The sequence below is a fragment of the Nilaparvata lugens genome, chromosome 2 (assembly GCF_014356525.2).
Source record: "Nilaparvata lugens isolate BPH chromosome 2, ASM1435652v1, whole genome shotgun sequence".
Classification (NCBI taxonomy): Eukaryota; Metazoa; Arthropoda; class Insecta; order Hemiptera; family Delphacidae; genus Nilaparvata; species Nilaparvata lugens.
In genome coordinates, this window is record NC_052505.1 from 82,246,354 (window position 1) to 82,273,571 (window position 27,218).

At 34.8% G+C, this 27,218-nt stretch overlaps 1 protein-coding gene across 1 annotated transcript in view; it reads left to right on the forward strand.

Moving 5' to 3' along the window:
* Nucleotides 1-1,689: 1,689 nt before the first annotated feature.
* The window catches only part of LOC111045659 (sodium/potassium/calcium exchanger Nckx30C), a gene marked incomplete in the record, with an annotated part of 193,805 nt that continues 168,276 nt past the window's right edge, over nucleotides 1,690-27,218 (forward strand). Inside the window, 1 exon segment of the mRNA XM_039420220.1 lies at nucleotides 1,690-2,403. Coding sequence (XP_039276154.1) covers nucleotides 1,690-2,403 — 714 coding nt within the window.

A 27,218-nucleotide genomic window follows, 5' to 3' on the forward strand; every position in this document is an offset into this window, starting at 1 on the left:
TCTCATATCTTTGAATAGTAGACTTGAGATGCGCGAGAACACTAGCGTCAGGTGATCAATTTTCATAACGGCAAGGAAAGTTGTGTGAGTGCGCTACACCAGATTTTTTTAAATGGTGCGAACAGAATCTGGTCAGGTCGAAATGTAGATTTCAGCTCTCTATCGAACTTCTATATCTTAATCGATTATATCCATATCAATTATTCCAAATATCATCGCACAGTTGGGAAACGGTTTGACTCATGTCTTGGCTGATCAGTTGACTCAGTGTCTAAGCCATTGCTTAATTAGATGAGTCACGTGAGTGAGTAATTATGAATCATGCACCTGCTACTGCCGTTCGAATGGTGGCTACTTGAGTCAAATCCTCTGACTATGGTTCATGAGTTAAAAAATCACTGTTGGTTCGAAACCCACCTTAAACTGTAGGTTCACTCATATCTCATCATCATCCGCCTCATTATTCACGCACAAGCCTAAGGGTCATGTGAGCATCACCCTTAGCAAAAATAGCTGCATCGATTTCAATCGAGACTTATTCGTTCTGTTTGCACCTTGAAGTCCTTGAAGACTGATAAGAAACACAATCACCACTTTTCGAGATTATTTTACAATATGATTTTTTAAAGACAGAATGGAGGTGTGACTGATAAAAAGCACAATGGAATGAAATGAAAACATTTCTTTATTACCAACAAAGAGGTATGGACTGATTACTACTTGATTGTTTATGTATATTTATTGATGTGGTTGTAGGATTGTGTTCCCTATCTGATATTATTTTGCAATATGATTCTTTGAAGTATTTAGTACCTATAGGAATACATTGGTCGGATTGAACGATACCCATTTTTGTCCTGTTGTTGTGGCAGAACTGGTTAAGTGTGAAGTTAGCCAATTATAGTCCCTCCACCCACCACCATAGACTCGCCTATATCGCACATTAACAATCAGTTCAAGGCACAGATAATTACATTTATATTATTTAATAAATATTTTATTCATTTAGTATGCTAACTTCATAATATCCCACTTGTAAATTATCTAGAACATTTAATATTTTATTTATTTAGTATGCTAACCTTCATAAATCCCACTTGTGGAATTATCTAGAACAGAACCCTATTTATTCATTACTAGATAATAATATAATAATAATAATATAATAATAATAATAGCGATAAGAATGTGTAAGTATAATCTAAATAATGTGTATATATACAAAATCATTATTTATTATTAGACATGGATAACCACTAACTGGATCTACATTATACAATTTGCTTTCGAAAACCAGCTTTCCAGCATGAGTGCACCCCTGGAACTTAGCAGTATTACTAATTACATTGATCCTTGATGATATATTCATGAAAAAAATCTTCAAAACGAGACGAAAAGCTATAAAAGTCTAAATATGAGCTTATCGGTCAAAATGACCGTATGTGTTCCTCTATGTAGTTTTAAAGGTGTTAATGCTTTAAAGGGGTTGTAGACTGATTACTCGATTATTGAGTGTAAATGTTTGTTTATTTATTGATGTAGTTGTAGAGTATTGTGGTGGTGGGAAAACGGTGTCGGCGGAGGGAAATTTGCTTGCGGGAGGGTGGCGCTGGGTGGCGATAGGTGGGCGTGCGTTCAGTCGAGCTGTGCTGCTTTCGGCCGGCAGCAGCGAGGCAGTTTCGAGGCAGGATGTGGCCGCGTGTGGCGCTGCTTCTGCTGTGCAGCGGGCAGCTGGCGTTCGGGGTGCTGCCAGACGAGGCAGCTGCAGCCGCCAACCTCACCACCTCCAACGAGACTGTCACCGACCATGTGCCCGAGAAGGACCGCTCTCCCCCGAGGACATTTTCACGATGGAGCAGCGACGCAGGGGGCCGTGATTGTGCACATTATCGGCTTGTGTACATGTTCGTGGCGCTGGCGATTGTGTGTGACGAGTTCTTCGTGCCGGCGTTGGACGTGGTCATCGAGAAACTCGACATCGCTGAGGATGTGGCAGGTGCGACGTTCATGGCGGCCGGAGGATCGGCACCCGAGCTGTTCACGAGCGTAATCGGCGTGTTCGTGTCGTTCGACGACGTCGGCATCGGTACCATCGTCGGCTCTGCCGTCTTCAACATCCTGTTCGTGATCGGCATGTGCGCGCTGTTCTCGCGAACCGTCCTCACGCTCACCTGGTGGCCCCTGTTCCGCGACTGCTCCTTCTACTCAATCTCCCTCATTACACTCATCATCTTCTTCCGCGACAACCACATCCACTGGTATGAGGCTGCCGTGCTCTTCTCCTTCTACCTGGCCTATGTCTCCTTCATGAAGTTCAACCAGCCGGTCGAGCGCTTCGTCAAAAAGCACCTTTACAAGAACAGGGTAACCCGTGTTCGCAGCACCGATCAGCTCATGCCATCGGTTAGTAACCTCAAATTAATTTCTTACAAGTGTATAATATTGTTCGTTTAATTATAATAATATTACTAAACGTATGGTGACGCAACTGATCAGCTCATGCCATCGGCTAGTAACCTCAAATTAATTTCTTACAAGTGTAGGCCTATAATATTGTTCGTTTTTTAATTATAATAATATTACTAAACGTATGGTGACGCAACTGATCAGCTCATGCCATCGGTTAGTAACCTCAAATTAATTTCTTACAAGTGTATAATATTGTTCGTTTAATTATAATAATATTACTAAACGTATGGTGACGCAACTGATCAGCTCATGCCATCGGTTGGTATCCTCAACTCAATTTCTTACATGCTGTACAACATTGTTCGTTTATTTCATCCATTCATACTTGCCACTGGTTATTATGAAAATAACATCACAATAAATCGTCATACAGTTTAATACACAACATAATATTAAAATAAGCGTATCGGGTATCGCAACTGACTGTTAGCATCCCATATCTCAGCTCAACTTCTTAAATCTCCTTCAATATAATTTGTTTCAGCGTAATAATTAATTTTATAATTTTATAAGAAGCGTAAATAGGTTTGTGCGTACAGACTCATGCGCCATAAACACGCGCATTTCACTTGTCATCAGCTGATGCTATGCTTCTTTTATCTGTATCTTACTGCTTCTGTGAAAAATACAGATATTATAAAAATAGCATGAACATCGCCTGTGAACTGCTTAGTTACAGACCAGCAGGTCAATGAGACGTTGGAAGACCAAGGAAAATGTGGTCTCGAAACTAGAGGAGACTATAAAGATACATTTTGATTTAAAACATTGATTTTCATAAGGCTATTTCAAAGACCGGAACAGGCAATGAAGCCTGAAGAGAAGAAGTATAAGAAGAAGAAGAATAAGAGAAGAGAAGAAGAAGAAGAAGAAGAAGAAGAATAAGAAGAAGAAGAAGAGAAGAGAAGAAGAAAGAAGAAGAAGAAAAGAAGAATAAGAAAAAAGAAGACGAAGAAGAAGAAGAAGAAGAAGAAGAAGAAGAAGAAGAGAAGAAGAAGAAGAAGACGAAGAAGAAAGAAGAAGACGAGAAGAAGAAGAGAAGAAGAAGAAGAGAAGAAGAAGAAGAAGAAGAAGAAGAAGAAGAAGAAGAAGAAGAATAGAAGAAGAGAAGAGAAGAGAAGAAGAAGAAAGAATTATGATATGAGTCATAATGAATCATGAGTGAAATAATACATTTTAGACACCGCATAAATATATTCATAATCTAAATTTTAATTTGTAGTGCAATATTAATTTTAAAAATACAGTTTCAGGTATCTGCCTGTTGTGCCTTTTCCTATAAGTATAAAAAGAAAATATAAAAAGATTGAAAATACTAGAAGTATAAAAAGATTGAAAAAGAAATAATATTTTCAACATGAGTTCAAGGACAGAACTACCATTACTCAGTTATGCCTAGTTCCCGTTGGCTCCTAAATCTGTCTTGCAGCTAACGCTGTTTATTGTCATTCCATGTATCTTTTTTTCCATTGATTCTGGTAAAAAATAAACATAATATTGATCGTCAAGGGCATCTACAGCCTAGAAATAATTCAAGCTCTGGCATTGGAGATTGAATACAAGCATTCACTATCATTCAAGCATTTATCTTATATAAACAAGCACTCAATAGAAGAATTATGCTTTCTTCCTAGAATATAAATAGAGATAAGCCTGCACAGTCTGATGTCTACCAATAATTATGAAGTCTGTATAGAATAGAATGATAGTCTACAGCTATTGCGGTCTGTAAAGAATGAATAAAAAATTAAAAATAGTCTACGTCTTTTCAGTAATCTGTTTGTCAAATAAAAGTCCAGACGGAATTGATTGCAATTGGCGTCTGTAAAGCAAACAATTTCTTCAGTCAAGTATGAGTAAGCTAGCAATTCCATTCCATATCTCACTCTCCACTTTCCTTTTTCAACTCGCTTAATTAGGGTTCCCATCAAAATTTTCCCAAGGACCCCCTCATCCATTTATTATATTTATGCGGACCCCCACTACTTCTTAAATGCACAGTTATACAAATATTTTCATCTACCACCAGCACTCCCCCCCCCACAACACTCTCAATAGTAATAAGTATAGAGCTAATCTAATCTGATGAAATAACAGAGTGAAAAAATATATATTATATGCCTGTATATAATCCATTCATTATCATCCATTCATTCCATCTTTAAAAGGTTGTCAGAATATTATTTAAACTTCATAGTGCAATTAGGAAGAGCCAGTTTAATATTATTTCCAATTGCATCAGACTCAATTCGATAACGAGAAGAAGTTGACATTTCAAGAATAATGTAGGCAGTATTTTACTATCCTTGCCATATTACCATAGGTAAGGAAAGTATTGCTTTACAAAAAAAATTAAGGTACCCTAATTTCAAGTTTTCTATACGTTTCAAGGTCCCCTAAAACCAAAACATGATTTTGGATGTTGGTCTGTATGTGTGTGTGTGTGTGTGTGTGTGTGTGTGTGTGTGTGTGTGTGTGTGTGTGTGTGTGTGTGTGTGTGGTGTGTGTGTGTGGTGTGTGTGTGTGTATGTGTGTGTCTGTGAACACTATAACCTATAACTCCATTCCTAATCAACCGATTGACTTGACATTTTAAACTTAAGGTCCTCATACCATGAGGATCCAATAATAAGAAATTCAATAAAATTGAACTCAAAATGGCGGATAATTACTAAAAAACAATGTTTTTCACGGTTTTCTCGAAAACGGCTCAAACGATTTTCTTCAAATTTACACAATGGATAGCTATTTATAAGCCCTATCAACTGACATGAGTCTCATTTCTGGGAAAATTGCAGGAGCTCCGTAATATTCTTGAGAAAAACGGCGGATGATTACTAAAAAACCATGTTTTTCTCGATTTTCTCAAAAATGACTTGACCGATTTTTTCAAATTCTTATCCTGTATAGTTATTTATCAGCTCTATCAACTGGCATGAGTCTCCTTTCTGGGAAACTAATGTGGGGTCCACCCCATCCTTGAGAAATGGACTTAATAACCTCCTTCTTGTGCATGAGGTAGGTAGGTAGAGCAGTTTATAAAAAGAACACATAGTCGAGATATTTCATCTGTAGAACAGCTGTTTTGACGACTTTTAAAAAAAATCATCGAATTTCACAATTTACACAAAGGAAAAAGTACTCTGAAAACAATTATATATACACATATACAGAAAGTCTGATCGTAATTTCAAATAATATGTTGCCGCCAATCGTCATTATGTTATTCCTCTAAATTATTTTCGTTTGAGAATGGGGCTTACAGTTCAATGAGCAAGAAAAGTTGTGTGAGTGTACCACACCAGATTTTTAATTATTGATCATCATTATTTAATTTACGGTACGTTCAGAATAATATTTGAAAAACTTGAGATTCATACGTTTTTGAGTGCATTTATCATAATAGTTTTCGTGTTACATTATTATTACTGTAAAATTATTATTATTGTAAAATCAGTATGGAAATCGTTCGACTAACTTGGTTTCGATATTGAGAATACGATCCTTGTACGGTACATCTGCTTAAATACGTTGTAATAAATATCACTATTGTTCAATGAGATGAGTTGGATTTTTTCTTCAAGTCCATTATTGTTGAAATATCAGCCTCCATACTAGACACATTCACTCTAAAATCTGACCGCATGTCGAGTCGATTTCTGAACTTGTTTTTAATAAAGCACATTGATGAAAATGCTTGTTCACAACGGTAAGTCGTTGCAAAGGAAAGGATTAATCTAAATGCCTCTTCTCCAAGCTCTTCATAGTATTTTCGTGCTGTTGTCCAAAAGTCTACCAAGATCGAGTTATTATCAATGAAAAATTGTTTTTCATTTGCACTACAACTGGAAAAATCCACAAGTTGATTTTTCCGTGAGCCCGCGAATCTTACCTATATCTTGAGTGGCAGAAGGGATTTTCAACCCAATTATCATCTGGATCAGTTTCAGAAAAATACTCCCTGAAACTGATTGCGTGAACGTTCTGCTATTTTGCTCTTTATTTGATATTTCCTCCACTTTTATCCAACTAGTTCTTAGCCTACTATTATAATGTTGATATTCTTCTTCATAATGACGCCTCCATAATGAATTTCATGGTGATATTCCTAACGGTGATGTTCATCAGTGAGGTACGATTCGGAAACATAGCGACAACTTATTGAGTTATATTCGGGAAAGTATTTATTTATATGAATACTATCTATCCACTCCACTTGTACATGATAGCATGGAATACCATGGTCGAAAGTGAATAATAAATATTAGTACTGAAAAACTTTAATAATAATTATATTAATTATATTGGAGAGTTTTTATATCCAAGAAAGGATGCCATTCAATAATGTATACAGTATATTGAATGAAAAAGACTAAGAAATTGTCAAAAAACCACTGATTTATTGATAATTAGAAAGACCGGAAAAAGTTTTTTAGTTTATCAGAGATTGACAATGGTGTAATAACCGAAACCGGTCTTTCTAATTATCAATAAATCAGTGGTTTTTTGACAATTTCTTAGTCTTTTTCATTCAATATGAATAATTACCACAATATCAACTTCTCAACTACACAAAAATATATACAGTAGTCTATATAATCATAGTCAACAGTCCTCAACGATTTGACATGAATAAATCATTGAAAGTTTTCATCTTTTGAATTCATCCTGGAATCTAATGATGGGAGTGTTGTATAATGGAGTATTGCTAAGAATGATCATGAAGTGTTTGATTAAATTGTAGGGAGGAATTAATTCCACTGGAATGTTTCAGAGTTTGCGATTCAAGAGGAAATGTTCCACGAAATATTAGATATGAGGAGAAATTGTTTTGATGAAAAACCTCTTCAATCGTATTCTATGAAAAACGTCTAAAGCTGCGTTTACACCGGAGTTAAAAACACGAGTTATTAACTTGACTGAATCGTCAAAAATTTATCTTGACAAAAGTTGATAACTCATGTTTCTAACAGAAAATTCCTTGTTATTAACAAGATCTTGTTACCAATATTATTGACTTCCATATGAATTCATTTAACGAGACTATTCATATGATATAACAGCTGAGAAAAAGCAAAAATTGTCTCCAAATTTGAATTGAAACATGTGTGTGATCATTAAAATAATGATCTTCATCTGATCTAAGTAAATAAATTATAATGAGTTTACACCAGAGTTTAAAACAAAAGTTTTCAACATAAGTTAATAACATTTTCTTTTGCCTGCTAGTTTTGTTATCAACAGAAGTTAATAACTTTGTCACGTGTTTTGTCTGCAGCTGTAGTTATTAGGAAACAGCTGTATTTGTAGGGTAGGGATGCTTGGCGAGGGGGTTGTGGGGAAGATAGTAATCTGTTATTAACAAAAGTTACCGACTCTCGATGGATAACATAAATCTTGTTGATAACAAAGAATTTACTGTCGAAAACACAAGTTATCAACTTTTTCAAGAGAATTTTTTGTCGATTCAGTCAAGTTGACAACTTTTTATTAATAACTCATGTTATAAACTCCGGTGTAAACGCAACTCAACATGATGTTATTAACTTTTATAATTAGACTAACATCAGTTGATAACAAAAATGTTAAAAACTTGTGTTATTAACTCTGGTGTAAACGCAGCTTGAATCAAAACGCACCTTCATAATTACACCTTCCCAACTTAAGATATCATACGACAAGTGGTGTGGATTTTTCTATGGTTCCCATTTCCATTGATTGACTATATTTCTTATTCAAGATTTTCAAATACATTCGCATACTTCTATTAATTTATTTTACACTCAACTATACTGGAATCATTCACATGATCATAAAAGGACCAACAGGCCTAGCTCAAAACTGCCCCCTTTCTTGAATATTTGGATCTTCTGTATTGCTTCCCACAGGACAACTGTATCCTTTCATGTTATTCCTATTTTTCATCCCACATTTTCAGTAATCATCACTGTAGAGATTTGGGACATCTTTATTTATTTCATCTTCTCGAATATCTAATCGAAATAAAGTTCACTAATCTAACGTTCGATCAGCTTCTTTCGAACATCTTCTTCAACTTTATATTATATTCTTCTTCTTTTCCTTTTCCTTTTCTTCTTCTTCATCTCTCTTCTTTTTCTTCTTCTTCATCTTCTTCTTTTTCTTTTGTCTTCTTCTCTTCTTTTCTTTCTTTTTCTTCTTTCTTCTCTCTTCTTTTCTTCTTTTCTTCTTTTTTTCTTTTTCTTTTCTTGCTTCTTCTTTTTCTTTTATCTTCTTCTTCTTTTCTTCTTTCCTCTTTTCTTCTTCTTTTCTTTTTCTTTTTCGTCTTCTTTCTTCTTTTCTTCTTCTTTTCTTCTTCTTCATCTTCTTTTCTTCTTTTCTTCTTCTTCTTCTCGCTTTTTCTCTTCTTCTTCTTCTTCTTTTTCTTCTTCTTCTCTTCTTCTTCTTTTTCTTTTTCTTCTCTCTTTCTCTCTTCTTCTCTTTTTTCTCTTCTTTTCTTCTTCTTCTTCTTCTTTTCTTCTTCTTTTCCTTCCTTTTCTTCTTCTCCTCTCTTCTTCTTTTTTTTCTTTTCATCTCTTTTCTTCTCTTTTTCTTCTCTCTCTTCTTCTTTTCTTTTTTTCCTCTTCTTTTCTCCTTCTTCTTCTTCTTCTCCTTTCCTTTTTTTTTTCTTCTTCTTCTCTTCTTCTTCTTTCTTTTTCTTCTCTTTTTTCCTTTATTTCTTCTTTCTTCTTTTTTCTTCTTCTTCTTCTTCTTCTTTCTTCTTCTTCTTCTCTTCTTCTTCTTCTCCTTCTTCTTCTTTTTCTACTTCTTCTTCTTCTTCTTCTCTTCTTCTTCTTCTCTTCTTCTTCTTCTTTCTTCTCTCTTTTTTCCTTCTTCTTTTCTTCTTCTTCTTTCTTCTTCCTTCTTCTTTTCCTCTTCTTCTTTTTCTTCTTCCTCTCTTCTTCTTCTTCTTTCTCTTCTTCTTCTTTCTTCTTCTTCTTCTTCTTCTCCTCTTCTTCTTCTCTTCTTCTTCTTCTTCTCTTCTTTCTTCTTCTTCTTCTCTTCTCTTCTCTTTTCTTCTTCTTCTCTTCTTCTTCTCTTCTTCTTCTCTTCTTCTTTCTTCTTTCTTCTTCTTCTTCTTCGTCTTCTCTTCTTCTCTTCTTCTTCTTCTTCTTTTTCTTCTTTTCTTCTTTTATTCTTCTTCTTCTTCTTCTCTTCTTTTTCTTCTCTTCTTCTTCTTCTTCTTCTTTCTTCTTCTCTTCTTCTCTTCTCTTCTTCTTCTCTTCTTCTTCTTCTTCTTTTTCTTCTTCTTCTTCTTCTTCTTCTTCTTCTCTTTTTTCTTCTCTTCTTTCTTCTTCTTCTTCTTCTTCTTCTGTTTCTTCTTCTTCTTTCTTCTTCTTCTTCTTCTTTTCTTCTTCTTTTTCTTCTTCTTCTATTTTTCTTCTTCTTTCAAACATCAGCTTCTTCCGATCAATAATGATAATTGCTTTCTCGTTCAATCCTTGCTAAAAACATTTTTGATCATTTCTAGCATCTCAACATTTGATGAGTAGATGAATAATTAGAGTATTAATCAATTCAAAAATTGATACAAAATGAGAGTGCAGTATAGTTATTTCAAATATCAGTGAATTTCCTCGTAGCCTTGGAGACTCACTCTGGCATCGTATACCAACTTTAGTATATTGGGATTCAGGAACCGACTCCCTATCTCCGTTTTTGCTTAAAATTCTTCCTTCTTATAGATTCTCCCACACAATTTAGGTGTGTCCCAAAACACCTGGATCACGGAGTGAAGAACACTTACTTGGTTTCTTGGAAACCAAGAAACACTTGGTTCCCTTATTCTGTGCCTGGATCAAACTGATTCCGAAGTCCATTAGGCTCAGTGAGTGCAGCTGGCTTCAAGCCAGTCATCCATCCACCGAGAGAGCCAAGGCCACGTATTCAGATACTAAAGAAATTTTAGTTATGTCCTGTAATGGTAGGCCTTGTATTACAAAGCATCAGTGATACGGGTCCATGGTTTGAAATTGTCCTGTTTTCTTCCCACTTTTTCAAATTTCTAAAATGTTGTTGGTAGTCTGCCTTTGAATTCCACACAAATGGAATACAATGTCTACTCCCATTTTTATTTGGTGCTTGATCTTATTCGCTCAAATCATCCATGGTCATTATCACAAATTGAAGGATGACCCTCAAATTCATAGAATAGTAAATTTTGTTATCATTGCGATTCTGTTGCTTAAGCCGCCAATTTGTCATACCGTTGAGTGGGAGGAGACTGTCTAGCTGGGCCAATGGCAGGCATACATGCTCTGCCAATAGCAGTACTCGCCTACTAGTATAAATCTGCTGCTCTTGTATTTAGTTTAAGTTTATCGGAGATTGACAATGGTTAATAACGAAACCGGTCTTCTAAGTATCAATAAATCAATGGTTTTTGACAATTCCTTAGTCTTTTTCATTCAATATGAATAATTACCACAATTTCAACTTCTGAACTACACTAGTAGTTCTGTGAACAGTAGACCTCACGCAGTTATAACGACGTCCCAAACCATAAGCAAATCCACACTGATACACTAACTATTTATTTGATCAGATCATGCTTACACAAGATTTAATTATCATTTAGCGCGAGAAAACCAGAAGACATCTATAGTGAGGTCCACGTTGTAATGACAGTATTTGATCAACTTTGGTTTAGCTATCCTTGTCCATCATTCGACAGAGTCGTTGTACTATCCTTTTCTAGGTCCACAACGATGTCAATTATGTTTTGACAGTGTAGAAATATAATGCTTAATGCAGAGAATCGCATCGCTATTCTATCTTTATCCACTGCCTTATAAACGTGACCACATTAGGCGCCCAGACGAGCAGTTATAAATTCTTTGCATCCTATTCAATAGTGCAGAAAAATTGCATTCAATGAGGCATGCGATTTATAGTCTACACAGTTTGTAATTTTTACAAGTTACATTGAGATATTTTTAATTATTTACAATGCAAATGACACTAATTAATAACATTGAAAGCTGAAATAATAAGGTAGTCAGTCCTTGTGCTATTTTTCTTCCAAATTTATAAGTGACAAAGTCCAAGATAAGGTTATAATTTCACGTGTACAATTTTTATAAAATTTTAGTCCAAAATAAATATAAAAACTATAAATTTTGAATTTAGATTGCTTGAATAATAAATTAATTAGAAATATTCCACTCAATAGCCACTTTTAACGAATAATATTGAGTTATTTAAGAAAATTTGGAACCATTCAAGAAACACAAACTTGTAAACACTAAAGCTCAGCTGACTTGCATATTGAATTGCATGCGTCATAGCATGCAATTATAGTCAACTCGACAGCTGATTTATGATGAATAATTCTATTGTCTGATTTTTACTCTAATTTTGACGTATGAAGGAGGCTCCTTTTTCCTTTTATATTATCCTTGAAATGCAAAATCTCCAAAAACCTTGTAAATATATACGTCGACGCGCAATTTGAAAAGGAACATACCTATCAAATTTCATGAAAATCTATTACCGCGTTTCGCCGTAAATGCGCAACATATGAACATTTTAAACATTAAGAGAAATGCCAAACCGTCGACTTGAATCTTGGACCTCACTTCGCTCGGTCAACAAAAAGTTCATAGAATAGGATGGTGCTTCATTTTGTGTATGCCCTCAACTGATTAGAATGAACTGTGGCTAATGAGTCAGACCAGTGGAGTGGGAGGCCTCATTCATTTAGTAGCAGTAATGGTGTCATAGATGCACTATTAGATGGAGAGTCCCCTGGGAAGCTCAGTTCATGTCTGACATTATGATGTCACACTCGGAACTCTTGTTCTGCCATAGATTGACCTCTGTAGCTGATGTCTACTCTGATTACTTGCCTGACTGAGAGTTACTGATCAAACACATGTGATAAACTGAGATACTGATATGTGACCACAGACTATAATGAGGTCTACGTAATAATGCAGTATTTGATTAACTGCTACTATCCTTGTCTATCAAGCTATCTTCACTCTGTGAAGATGTTACACTCTGTGTAATTGATCAGAGTAGATATGTTCACTCTGTGATTGAACTGAATACTTTGTCTATAGACAATAATATTTCGTCTGGCACATTGACTGTCCATGTAATTTCCGGTTGATGACTGCATTAATGTATAGAGATTTATTTAGTAATAATCATAGTGGGCCTACATTTAGGCCGAATAATATCTTCTCCTCCAATTATGGATGGAGAAATGAAAAAAAGAACTTTACAGATTTTTCACTGATTGAAAAACAATTTTTTCAAGGGATTACCGTTGTAAAAAAAAATACTGTAATGTGATTACGGGTTTTTCAAGGGACCGAGCTTCCACTACGAATTATAAGGGTCAGAATCAAGTTCAACTGTATTATTTTTAAATGAATAGTTGTATGTAAGTAAAAATAGTTATTTGTGCAACTAGTGCGCAAAGTGACAGTTAGCTGCACCGAAAGAAACGTTTACGCACGAGCCGTAGGCGAGGGCGGAATGGTTTCTTGAGTGCAGCAGAGGAACTTTGCGCATGTATTTTACATTCAATTCTTCCTACAGTTACCATTTAATATGGAAGTGGTTGATTATGTGTAAAATGATGGCTGAAATCCTCAAATGTTGGTTATCATTATGTTATTGATAACAACTTAATTTATTTTAAACTTAATAATCCAATTGAAAATAATAATCGATAATTTATTCAAATTAAAAATAAATAAATTCAATTAATTCGAAAATTTGAATAATTTGAGTAAATCCTAATTCATAAATAATTTTTTAACCAATCAATTTATGAAAGAAAAAATATTATTTGAAAATGTAGAAATTAATAATATTCAAAATTTATCATTCAATGAAGTCTCATTTTTATTTATTTGAAAATCATAAACAATATAGATAGAACAAATTCGCATTCAAAATACGCGCCAACAATGAAACAGCTGATGGGATGGCTGCAAGATAATATGCAAGTATTAAGAGTACGCAAAGTAACACTTTGCGCACTTGAGCGGAAAAGTAATTCTTTGCGTTCTGTAATCAGTGCAGGAATGGTCACTCTTCAAGGTTACTGTAGGAAAAGGATATTCTCTCATTCTTCCTTATCTTATCCGTTTGGTTTTCCAGTTACTGAGTTCATCTTTATTGGCTGTTGTTTAACGGTTCTCATGACCATATTTGGAATACTTTGGTGTGTTGTGAGTCGTGGCCAATGGCAATAGAGCTTACCATTTATTGGTCGACAGCTAATGGCCAATCGTAGGGCTCCCCTACTATTATGCTGCTCAAAGTTCAAGCTCCCAGCTTACTAGAGATTGATTGTAACAACCGAAACAATTTTTGATAAACTAGTAACTTTGACAACATCAAATCGGTTTTAAAAGCACAAACACTCATTTGAGCTGATTTGAGTTGAGTCAAAAGACCATTATTAATTTATCACAATAGTTGTAACCTATTCATCAGAAATCGTCAGATTGCAATAATCCAACATTATGTTTGCCCTGATATTTTTCAGTTACTTATTTGAAGTGGAAATATTTCTGTTGACATTGGTATATAGTAGGCTACAAAAGGAGAAAAGACATTATATTATTCGGCGTTATTGCCAGCGTGTCGTTGCGCTGCTGGTCGATAAGCTTATTAAAAAGTCTCTGTAGCATCGTAAAATATTCATCAGGCCATGGAAATACTACTATTAAATTAGAATCATTGACCTGCATATAAATAGTATAGATTTCCTTTTCACTCCAACTAGAAGCGCGTATCGAACGAATTTCAGAAGCCAACACCCTCACTCTTCATAAAAAAGTGGATGACATTCATTTTCATTTCAACTTGTGTTTCTAATCATCCTTTTTTTCGTTCTTTGTGTTTGTAATATAAAATCATCAAAGCATTTCAAATCAACATATTGTTTCCATTCAAAAGCAAGAACCTAGAATATCATTTTGCCTTTTAAAAATATTGAAAAAGAGCTTCCAGGTAACGTCCATCTAATTTTATAGGCTGGATGCACTGAAATCCAGAAGAACTGAGACACTCCCATGTGCACAATGCATGCATCACATGACGTGCATTTTGAAGTCTCTAATTGGAATCATCTAGCTACATTTTGATTAAAATCAACAAATAACATTCAAATTGGAATTTCAAATGAATATTCGTTACATCGGGTTACATATGAATAAAACATGAGTTGTCCTTTTTGATTTTGGTAACAATCAAATTTACAATGGAACTCTATGAAACCACTGCTAGGTCATACCCTAACGACTGGAAATTATCTTGGTTCAAAAAACAAGCTTAATGATCATTTTGACATTGCAAACAATAAACAGCTATGGACATTTCCACTATCTGTGTTTCGAATAGTAGGCCTATCTAGATTTTTTTATTGTTGGTCTGTACCATACTAGTAGTTCTGTGAACAGTAGACCTCACGCAGTATTCTCATCCACAAGTACCTGATTGAAACTATAGACCTTATGGAAATACAGCAATAGACCGGCTTCTCCACACATCTTTGTAATCACTTGTCAGCTGATTTATGATAGTCTATAGTCTGATTTTTACTCTAATATTGGCGTATGAAGGAGGCTCCTTTTTCTTTTTATATTATCCTTGAAATGCAAAATTTCCAAAAACCTTGTATATACGTCGACGCGCAATGAAAAAAGGAACATACTGTCAATCTCATGAAAATCTATTACCGCGTTTCGCCGTAAATGCGAACATATAAACATTTAAACTTAAGAGAAATGCCAAACCGTCGACTTGAATCTTAGACCTCACTCCGCTCGGTCAATTAGTGAGATTCTATCATCAGTATAATGTGGGTTGTTCATAAATGCCGTCGTCGACCACGAAAAATAGTGAGGATACACTCACCTAAGTGAGGATCTCAGATTGGATGGATTTCAATTTGTCTAAATATCCTAGAAGATTATGTTGATTATGTTTTGAAAGGGGAGGTCTGGTTTATACTTAAATAACATAGGTCGAATAACAAATACTGTAACTGCCCTAGTAAAAATTGAAATTGGACAATATTAATTGATTCAATTTAATTTAAAATGATTTTTTGTGTGTTTGAATTGTGTGTAATTAGTGAATGTCAAGTGACACATAACCTAGCTACATTTTGGACTGTTGTATAATTGGAATTGGAACCGTTTTGGGCTTATAAGCCTGTGGTACTTTTCTGTAAGTTGTGTAATTTTGAATGATTGAATAAATAAAAAGATATGAGTGTAATCAGACAACAATGCCTATCGTCATCGACGTCGGAAGTTTACGCACAAACGAAACCCCACCTTTGGCAGTATTATGTGGAAGGAATGTATGAAAGGGCTCAAAGAAATCATCTGATCAGTCTTATCATAAGTCTCATATGCATATAAAATCCGCCTCCTTCTATGAATCTTATTTCTTTCTCCTGACAAACAGGTTTTGCCTGTTTGTTAATGCAATTTTCGAAATGATCAAAACCCATTTTTTCATAGATCCAATTCGAATCAGTTTCACTTTTCTTTGAAGCTGAGAAGCCAAATATGAACTCCACGATCACCAATACTTTCATCTGACTATTTTTTAGAATGTCTATTCATTTATCTATTTATTTATTTATTTAATCAATGAGAATTACACAACTTACAGAAAAGTACCACAGGCTTATACGCCCAAAACGGTTCCAATTCTAATTTATACAACAGTCAAAATGTAGCTAGGTTAGGTGTCACTTAACATCCTTCAATTACACACTCAATTCAAAATTCAGAACACACAAAAATCATTCTTAAATTAAAAAAATACTTCTCAATTGAATTAAATCAATCACAATCAATTAGAAAATTCCAAACTTTAAAAAAACTAAATAAATTATTTTTAAGAATCGGGAGATGAATGTGGAGGAGTTGGATAATGGAACGAACCCCGGCGCGTTATTCTCATGTTTTTGCCGTTGTTATATTAGACGGCCACCATACATAGAACGGGCGTGGTTTTTGCAACTCCAAATGACATGGACAACAAACTGATTTGTTTTCAACGAGGAATAAAAATGCCAACAGCAAACCTTGATGCGCATCTGACTCGTCTTTCTTTTGTCATCCGACATTATTGGATTTTGGCTCGTTAAGCAAGTCAATACTGCAGCAGCTAGTCATTAATTCGGCATTTTCTTCTCTCACTTCACGTGTGTAATGCCGTCAAAAACACAGTCGGAGACTAGGAAAATTAGACCAATGATAAGTGACAAGGTAGGCTAATTTGTAATCGCAAATGCTTCTAACTTTGGAAAATACTCAACATGAAAATCTTCACACTAAATGATCATCTCTGTACTCCTATCAATATATGTTTGTCTGGAAATATCTTCATTCATACAAAATATGGAATCAATAAGTAAAGCTGAATGTCCCGTTGTAAGGGTGAAGGGTGACCACAAAGAATGGACAATGATATGTCCAAACGCCAATTTATGTAGATGCATTACAATAGTATCTTGTATAGTTATCCCAAATTGCTTTTTTTCATATCATTGTACAGTTCAAAAATTATTTTCTTAGTTTATGTTATGTAAATTCATCTAAAACTTTGCTGTATTGTAAGCTATTGTATAAGTGTATAAGCCAGTATATATAGTAATCTACATAAATAAAGTACTCAATCAATCAATCTATCACTTCAAGGACTGATGCCTTCTAAATACCGTTTATGATTGAAGATACTTGAAATGTTGTCAAAAAATCCAATTTATTTTAAGCCTATGAGTTCAAAAACAGCTTCCTGGAGGTTCAAACCCCACCTTGAGCTGAAGGTCAACTCATCTCCCATCGTCATCCTTCAAATCACCCACGCACAAGCCTTGAAGTCACGTGGGCATCATGTGTGACATTTCAGATTTACAACCGTTGAAGATGTCTCAATTACTTTGTTAGGCTAGTTATACACACATTGGTTTTTGGACTTATAAATTCGAACGGTACTTGAAAAACAAAACAAGTGTTTGTCAAGTTATGTCCAATCTAACAGAATAAACTGGATTGGCAGAAAATCAGACATCCAAAATCCTATTTGTGTGTAACTAGCTTCAGGTGTGCGTTTTTGTTGAAAGAAAATGAATGTCGAAGATATGAATCTGTCTGCCCTATCCTGACTACTCAGCCTTAGCCTTAGTCTCATTATGAAAAACGCAATGATATCAAGTTACTATCGATATAGCGAAAACCTTCAGATTTTGGCATCCATCCTGTCTTTTGGGTATTTGCTTGCGATTTCGACTTTTGATTTACTTTCGACATTTTCGCTTTTACATGATGGACATCATTATTCACTTTTTATTATACCAGTCCAGTCCCATCTAGAAAATGAAGACACTTAATTCACATGGGCTACTTTTCAAATTAATAAAACAATATAAAATCTTATAGCACCCTTTATTTTTATTTTTATTTTAAAGTTTTTCTTTCAAATAGAAGGGTGCTTTAAGATTTTATATTGTTTTATCAATGGAAAATGAAGATATCTTCCATGGTTGAACATCAAAATGACGGCAAAGTACAAGATTAGTACACTTGCGCCCAGATTCTAAGTTATTTATAAATACTTTCGTAAGAATCTCACATACTTCCTGGAGACCAATATCAATCGTGATGAGGAGTCTTTTTTTAAAGGAAAATGGATGTCAAAGAAATGATTTTTTTCTATTCTTACTACTCAGAGTTATCTTCCTCAAATGATATTGATTTTATATAGGCCACATTCTAAAATACTTGGAAACTTCAAGGGCATGATTAGTTTGAAAATATTTCAATGAATTAAAAGAATTTTTTAGGAAAATGGATGTCGAAGAAATGATTTTTTTCTATTCTGACTACTCCGAGTATCTTCCTCAAATTATATTAATTTTATATAGGCCACATTCTAAAATACTTGGAAACTTCAAGGGCATGATTAGTTTAAAAATATTTCAATGAATTACAAGAATTTTAAAGGAAAATGGATGTCAAAGAAATGATTTTTTTCTATTCTGACTACTCAGAGTTATCTTCCTCAAATGATATTAATTTTATATAGGCCACATTCTAAAATACTTGGAAACTTCAAGGGCATGATTAGTTTAAAAATATTTCAATGAATTACAAGAATTTTAAAGGAAAATGGATGTCAAAGAAACTAATTTTCTATATTCTGACTACTCAGAGTTATCTTCCTCAAATGATATTAATTTTATATAGGCCACATTCTAAAATACTTGGAAACTTCAAGGGCTGATTGGTTTTAAAATAATTCTCCAATGAATTACAAGAAAATTATCATGGTTTTCATCATAAGACAGGCGATCAAGCCTATTTCGGCCTCAATCTTTTTCTTGGTCTACTTAACTGATTGGTTCATGACCAATGACCGGAAAACCGAATAGTCATTTTGTTTTCAATGAATGATACACGAATTGGTCACGTTGCATCCCATTTTCATTTTTCTCATTTCCAATTCGTGTAATTGAGCATCCTCCCAGTCGTATCATAAATCGCTTTACTTCCGAATTCTTGATTCAATTCCATTCATCATGTCTCTCTATGCCTTTTTTTCATAAGCTAAAGTAGGAATCTCCAGAACTTTGTGGAAGGTAGGTGTTCAAGCTGGCGATACTTTTAAGAGATCAACTTATTGCTTCATAAATATCATGTTGAACTTTGTGATAGAGTACTTAAGTTGCACATCTTGGTCATAGTAATAAGTCATGTCACTACTCAGGCCAGAACACAGATATCAGGAGTGATATACCTATTCCGAATTCAAACATTCATATCCATATTTGCTAAGAAAAGTTCTCTTGTCAACTTCAAGCTGTAAAGCCTGGTTGCACAAAAGCCGGTTGAATTTTAATCGTGATTAATTTCACGAGAACCAATCAGAAAATAAGGCTTCTCTGATTAGCTCTCGTGAAACTGAACACGATTAAAATTCAACCGGCTTTTGTGCAGCCGGCACATATGAACATTATCCGATTAGCGTGGATATTCTCTGAATTGGGCTTGATTTACTCCACCATTCATTATCACTTTTCTGGTAAATTTCCACTGTTAGACAAGTTTTTGGGTTGAACATATTCTATGATTATGCGAATCCTTTATACGCATCATCTATTGTTTCCTCTCAGACTGAAATGCCAATTGGAATTCACAGTGTGATTAGGCTATCGGCGTTTTTCAATAATGACTTTCAAAGTAATGTATCAAGCTGCGTACACATATATGCGCCTCCAACCCGCACCGATCACGCTCCGCCCTCGTTCCACCATCGCGCGGCAATCGCACCGCCCCCGCTCTCTACTCGCTTCGATCATGAACGTTACGGGAGATGTTAGCTCTTCTCGCGTTCCCCGGTCGAACCTCTCTTGCTCGCCGGTCGATCATCAATCGCTCTGCTGGAGTGACGTTCGGTTGCGGAGCAGAGCGAAAGTCTGTACGCACCTTTAGAAAACAATTTCCATCCACTTATATTCTATGGCTTGTGATTTTTTGGAGGGTAGTGAGTAATATGATAATTAATGTACCTTATTTCCTGTTGAAGCCCTAATCTAACCCTATGCTTACTTGATATCCTCTTTCATGAGAAAAATTAAAAGTTTCATGGAAAAATAAAAATGTTTCATGTTGTTTCTTATGTCATCTTTCTAGCTCATGATCTCAACATTTCTACTGCATATTTTCATGAACAGTGAACTGGATTGCGTTTTCAATTTACTCGTATATCAAACTGTACATCTTTTAAACTTAATAACACAACCTTTCTACTCTGGAATTCCATAAATATAAACTGGATTGTATTTCAGACTGAATAAGAATCGTATTCACAGAAATTGATTGTAATATAAATGTTTACAAAGTTCTAAATAGTGTGTTTGTCTTTTCGGTCTCAAAATTTTATAGTTTTTCCAAAGTTAAGAATTTTTTAATTAATTGTGATTGATTTAATTCAATTTAGAAGTATTTTTTTAATTTAAAATCATTTTTGTGTGTTTTGAATTGTAAATTGAGTGTGTAATTGAAGAATGTTAAAACACATAAGCTACATTTGGACTGTTGTATAAATTAGAATTGGAACCGTTTTGGGCTTATAAGCCTGTGGTACTTTTCTGTAAGTTGTGTAGTTCTGAATGATCGAATACATAAAATATAGCAGAGGGCTACTGTTTTCAAATACAGTCAACTTCTATCAGGTGATTTGAATTGTCGATCATTCTTTTGAATATTCAAAAATCTAGGAGGTTGTAGAATAATACTTAGCGTGGCGAGGGAAGTTTATTTATGAATATATTCTGACAACCCCCAACAGGCTTCGGAATAATTTACAGACTCACTGAGATATAATCAATCATTAAAGCCATGCTCAATCAGGTCGATTGGATTGTTCTCAATTCAGCACTTCAAACTGCAAGTTACTCTTATGAGAGCTTAAATATTCGCTCCTAGCGTGTTCCTTTTCTTGTCTTCCCTATTCGAGCTCAATCCATATTGAACAATGCACATGAATACATAGCACATCACGCCAAGGCTTGTACGCCTCATATCCCATTAATGGGCCAGCTTTGCTGGAGAGAATCAATACCCTCTTTCCAGACTGCTCAATCCGCCAGGCTCGTTTCATGGCTACTAACGTTTGCAGGCTACACTCACTGCTTTCCGCTCTTCAACAAAATACGTTGTTATGGGTGGCAATTGAATTGCTACAGAATTATTGTTCAAACGACTAGAGATTTCATGTCCATTCACATGAGAGGAGTACTTCAGCTCTTTGGAAACATCAATTAAATGAAAAACCAATTATTCCTTTAGACCTATCAGCATTCTTATTGCATGAGTATTTCTTAATGAGTTTGTAAAAATAATTGCAGAAAATTAATCTATCACCGAACTGATCATTTTTAATATGCTGCTTCTTCTTCTTCTTCTTCTTCTTCTTCTTCTTCTTCTTCTTTTCTTCTTCTTCTTCTTCTTCTTCTTCTTCTTCTTCTTCTTCTTCTTCTTCTTCCTCTTCGTCTTCTTCTTCTTCTTCTTCTTCTTCTTCTTTCCAGGATTAGGCGGACACACCTGTTCCGGTTTCAAAGGATATAAATATTCATTTTACCATCTTTTCAGAGGTCTGCCAATATCCTTCTACCGAAGGGTCTATATTCCATGACAGCCTTTGGTATCCTAGTATCTGGCATTCGTTCCACATGGTTTTTCCAGTTCAATCTGTTTATTTCAAGTTGTGCAGCTAATGATGATATTCCTAACTCATTTCTAATGTCATCATTGCGGAATCTGTCTAACTTTGTGCAACCTTTCACATTTCGAAGAAAACGCATCTCTGCAGCTTGAACTCTGCCTTATGTTTTCTTCTTGCTAACCCAAGTTTCTGCTCCATACAATAATGTTGGTACCGACATCACTTTATGAAATTTTAATTGTGTCTCCTTCCTTGATCTGTTTTTCAACCGGCGTTTTATTGTACCACATATATGTAGGAATCTATTCAGTCTCAGATCTACATCATTATCAAATCCATATGTGTGATCTCAATACCCAGGTACTGTACTTGAAATAGGACACTTGTTCGAGTAAAGCGTCATCCAACATTCTTTTTGGTCCTGACAGGTGATTTGCCGCAGAATGTCATTGTTTTTAATATGCGATGAAGGAAATTTATTTCTTTGCAGCCTTGTTATCATTACTACTATCGTATTATTTCATAGGACTTCAACTACCTATAGTAGAGACTACAACTACTAATCTCTCAATGCAATTAGAGATACAGTATCATGATAGAAATCATGCTCGATTTCACCAAGCTCGGTCAAGATATTTGAAATGGTCAAATCGCCTTTTAATAAGGAGTTAAAATATTATGTTATGTTAAGTTGAAGGTATACTAATTCTTTAGATATGAGGTCATCAACCGTAAATTTCATAGACAGCCAGATCAAATTATTGTTTATTGAAAGAGTAATAGTTCCATTCAGTACAGTAATGGAGGTCAAGAATCGAGAATTCGTTTGTGAATGTTAGTTATGAGGCGTTAGTCTACCAGAAATTAATTCCATTGGAACAAAAATTTGAAATACTACGAGAATTTTAGTTTATTGAATATTCAAAAATAGATCAATAAGTCTGAACATTCTTCATTTGGAATTTGAAAATTTTCACAATATTTTCTAGAAATGTTTGATAATAATTATACTTAAATATTATATAACTATTCCCATATTATTTTTATTTCTAACCATGATATATATGATTGCTCATTTGATATCAATTTGGCATTCTATAATTTATCTATCACATTTTATAATATGTTTTCTCCATCACCATCTTCCTCCTCATTCTCCTCCTCTCCTCCTCCTCCTCATCCTTCTCCTCCTTCTCCTCCTCCTCCTCCTCCTCCTCCTCCTCCTCCTCCTCCTCCTCCTCCTCCACTTCCATAGACTCGATAAATTGTCACCCTCCGAAATTAGTAATGAACACTTGATTAAACCAACTACGAATATTATAGAGGTTCTACTGTATATTATATTATGTGAAGTGGAACCATAACCCTATTTTGGACATTTAAAGGGTTATCTAAATTTGGGAAAGAAATAGTACAAGGAGTATCCTTAGTTTCTCTCTCCCAATTAGTGCTTCTCTGTAAAAAATATAAATAAATAAGAATAATAAAATAAATGTATTGTATCATGTGAGTACGCAATTACAAAAACGAGGTCAGCTACCCCGTGAGGAAAAATTCATTCTTCCTCAACTCTTCCTCTGATATAATAATTTCCCGCTCAACCATTGTTACACAACTTTTCCAATCACTTTTACAGTGAGAATATGATGGAACTTGTTCATAAGTTTATAACATCGTAAATGGCCAGAGTTTCATGGAAAATTATGTAATATCATGGAAGAAAACAATCAATAAATAGGCTTTCTCTCTGGTGATATGTATGAATGTAACGGATAATGTTGGAACGCTTGCGTCTGAGTGACAGCTTGAAAGTACGTTGAAGGTTGATCAGGACCCAGCAGCATTTGGTTTACGTCATTACTTACCACTGCTTGCGTCAGTCTAGCCCACTGAGGATTTCTGCAGCAACACTGCCTCACTGATACAATAGCGCTCACAGCGAAAGCTTATCACACCTACAAACACAATTAGCGCATACAATATCAGCTGTATTTTCAGCGGAATCCATTGTTATGACACATCATTCTCAATAATTAACCGAGAATTATCAATATGGACGAAATTCCAGTGACATTCGCGTTTACAGATCGGATTCAATTATTTCGGTGTAGTAAATTAGTATTGTTATTGAATTATTATCATCCAATCGGGTAATTATCGTTAATATTTATTGTAACAAGTAGAACAAAATTCATGAGGGAAATATTTGGACCATATCTATAAGTTAGTGAGAAACACGTTACAAAGTCAGCACCTGATTAACATTGGTTTGCCGTCCTTGTCTGTCAGTAGACAAAGTGGATAGCTCTATTCTTTTCTACCTCCGTACTTTCACCAAACTGTTTATCAAACTCGAAGAAACATCCTAAACTACTAATAGATATTATTATATTTGAAATATTATGAAAATTCAATATTCAATAAGCAATAATATTCATAGTGCAATTTTTTACGAATAACATTTTTTACTTTCCTTGCCCTATTACCATAGGTAAGGAAAGTATTGCTTTACAAAAAATTGAGGAACCCTAATTTCAAGTTTTCTATACGTTTCAAGGTCCCCTGAGTCCAAAAACTTGATTTTTGGGGGTGTCTGTGTGTGTGTGTATGTGTGTGTGGTGTGTGTGTGTGTGTGGTGTGTGTGTGTGTGTGTGTGTGTGGTATGTATGTGTGTGTGTGTGTGTGTGTGTGGTGTGTGTGGTGTGTGTGTGTGTGTGTGTGTGTATGTGTGATTACTCCATTCCTCATTATTAATCGATTGACTTGAAATTTTAAACTTAAGGTCCTTATACCATGAGGATCCGACAGTGAGAAATTCAATAGAATCCAATTCAAGATGGCGGAAAAAATGGCGAATAATTACTAAAAAACCATGTTTTTCACGGTTTTCTCGAAAACGGCTCTAACGATTTTCTTCAAATTTATAGCATGGATAGCTATTTATAAGCCCTATCAACTGACATGAGTCTCATTCCTGAGAAAATTGCAGGAGCTCCGTAATATCTATTTTTGAGAAAAATGGCAGATAATTACTAAAAAACCATGTTTTTCACGATTTTCTCAAAAATGACTTGACCGATTTCTCTCAAATTCATACCCTGTATAGTTATTTATCAGCTCTATTAACTGGCATGAGTCTCCTTTCTGGGAAACTAATGGAGGGTCCACCCCATCCATGAGAAATGGACTTTGTAACCTCCTTGTGCATGAGGTAGGCAGGTAGGCAGTTCATAAAAAGAATACATTGTCGAGATATTTCATCTGTAGAACAGCTGTTTTGACGACTTTCAAAAAATATCATCGGATTTCACAATTTACACAAAGGAAAAAGTACTCTGGAAACAATATTATAATATATACACATAAACAGTAGTCTGATCGTAGTGTCAAATATGTTGCTGCCAATCGTCATTATATTATTCCCCTAAATTATTCTCTTTTAAGAATGGGGCTTACAGTTCAATGAGCAAGGAAAGTAGTGTGAGTGCGCCACACCAGATTTTTTACTTATAATTGTGTGTGAATCGACTCATCATTACAATAGGTCTCATGCTTTACAACAGGGCTCAGCCTAGAATAGTTTCTATACCAATTTTTTTCAACTGTTCAAATGTGGGTAACGTAGTACATCATTTATTTCATGTGAATGGAGAAAAAGCTGCTGAAAGGATAAACTGCGATTCAGCCTTTTGAAAATGAGAAAACGATTGAAAGAGACTTCGTCATCCGAGAGACATTGGTCTTGAGAACTTCAAAAGGACAATCAATATAAATTGTTTCAGCAGCTATCTATTTGAAAATATAGCACATAGAAGAGTTGATTTCAGAAGCCCAGTGGTTCGAGACAGGCTGTAATGTCTTAACCGTGAAAGAAAGAAGGAGAAAAATACTTCCAGTATCTAAGGATGATTTGTAGACTGCAATCTCTGGATTGCTTAAACATGGGGTTACTTTCTTATTGTGACCTCTACCTCTATAATGCTAGATTTATACCGAGCAAACTGACTGAGTGGACGTAGTTTGAATCAAGAAAAATAATTTTTACTGGAGTTATTTAATTGAAAATAATATAACTTTCAGTTAGTTTGTATTGAGAGAGCTTGTATTGGAAATCATAAAGTGTAAACATAACCTATTTTTGGACAACTTCTATCTAAATTTGGGAAAGGAACAGTTTTGGGCTTTAAGCCTGTTGTTTCTCTTCCAATCATTCATAATTGAGAATGATAGTGTATGTATCAATGTATAAATAAATGAATAAATGAATAAATACAATGAAAATAAGTATTGGGTTGCTCAATAGTGTGAGTCGCTTATATCTACCATCATGATACATAGTTATAGTAATGCGTAATACAACATATATTAGAGCGGAATATTATTCATTCGCATATGTATCAGTTTTAGAAAAATCAGTTGATTGCGAGAAAATCGTTCACGGGCAATAATTGAGCACAGTGATAGATCACGTTTATGGTGAATGAATATTATTGATCGTTATTTGCGATTTCAAAGATTGCACGAAATATTTTTTTCATTTCCGATGTTTGAATGTTTTTTCTCTTTTTTGAACTGCAATCCTTGTCAATTACTAATGCCGGGTCTACACGACAACATTATTTGCGCAAACGGCTCAAAGCCAGGTTTACGCAAATATGGCTTTAAACCAAGTTTGCTCAAACCTCTGTTCACACGACACCAACTTTAACACAAACCTGTAATATAAACTAAACCATATATAAATTCTATACGAAGTCTTTGAAGTGTTTTTAAACTTGAGATGAATAGTAACTCAAGCCTCCTCATCCTCCTCCTCCTCCTCTTCCCCCTCCCCCAACTACTCCTCCTTCACATCCTCATCTATTCCTTCTTCTCTCCCACCCGCTCCTCCTCCTCCTCACTCTACTCTTCCTCCTCCTCCTTCAACTCCTCCTCCTCCTCCTCCCACTTCTCCTCCTTCTCATCAATAATAATAATCAAGAATACTGCTTATCAAATAGAGAGTGAATAGCTATAGCCTATCTATTACATTACTAAGAAGTGAATAAGATTATTATTATCCATTAAAAAATCTTCCTTGTTTTTGAGTATTTTCGAGAATTGACCTCGCACTTATTTAATTCGATGGTGCTGAATCCGAATCTGAAATCGCGAATTCTCTATCTTCATTTTGAAGCGATTTAGGTTTTGATGGATAGATGAGACATAATCGTTCCCTAGAAAAATTGACGCAAACCTGGCTAAGATTGATCGAAGGAAGCGCAAACCTTCAAACCTCAGAAATTTACAACGATCTCCCATTTACACGACGCAAACTTAGCGCAAACCTGGCAGGTTTGCTCTAATATCGTTGTCGTATAGACCGGGCATGACAAGGAGAAGCTATTACAAGACTCTTCTTGTAAAATGACTTGAATTATTAATCTAGGATAGAAATAAACTGATGTCCTAGTATTAGTAACACTTATATTCAATTAAAAAAAATACTAAGTCTGGAGTGTAATAGCAAGACTTGGACTCAG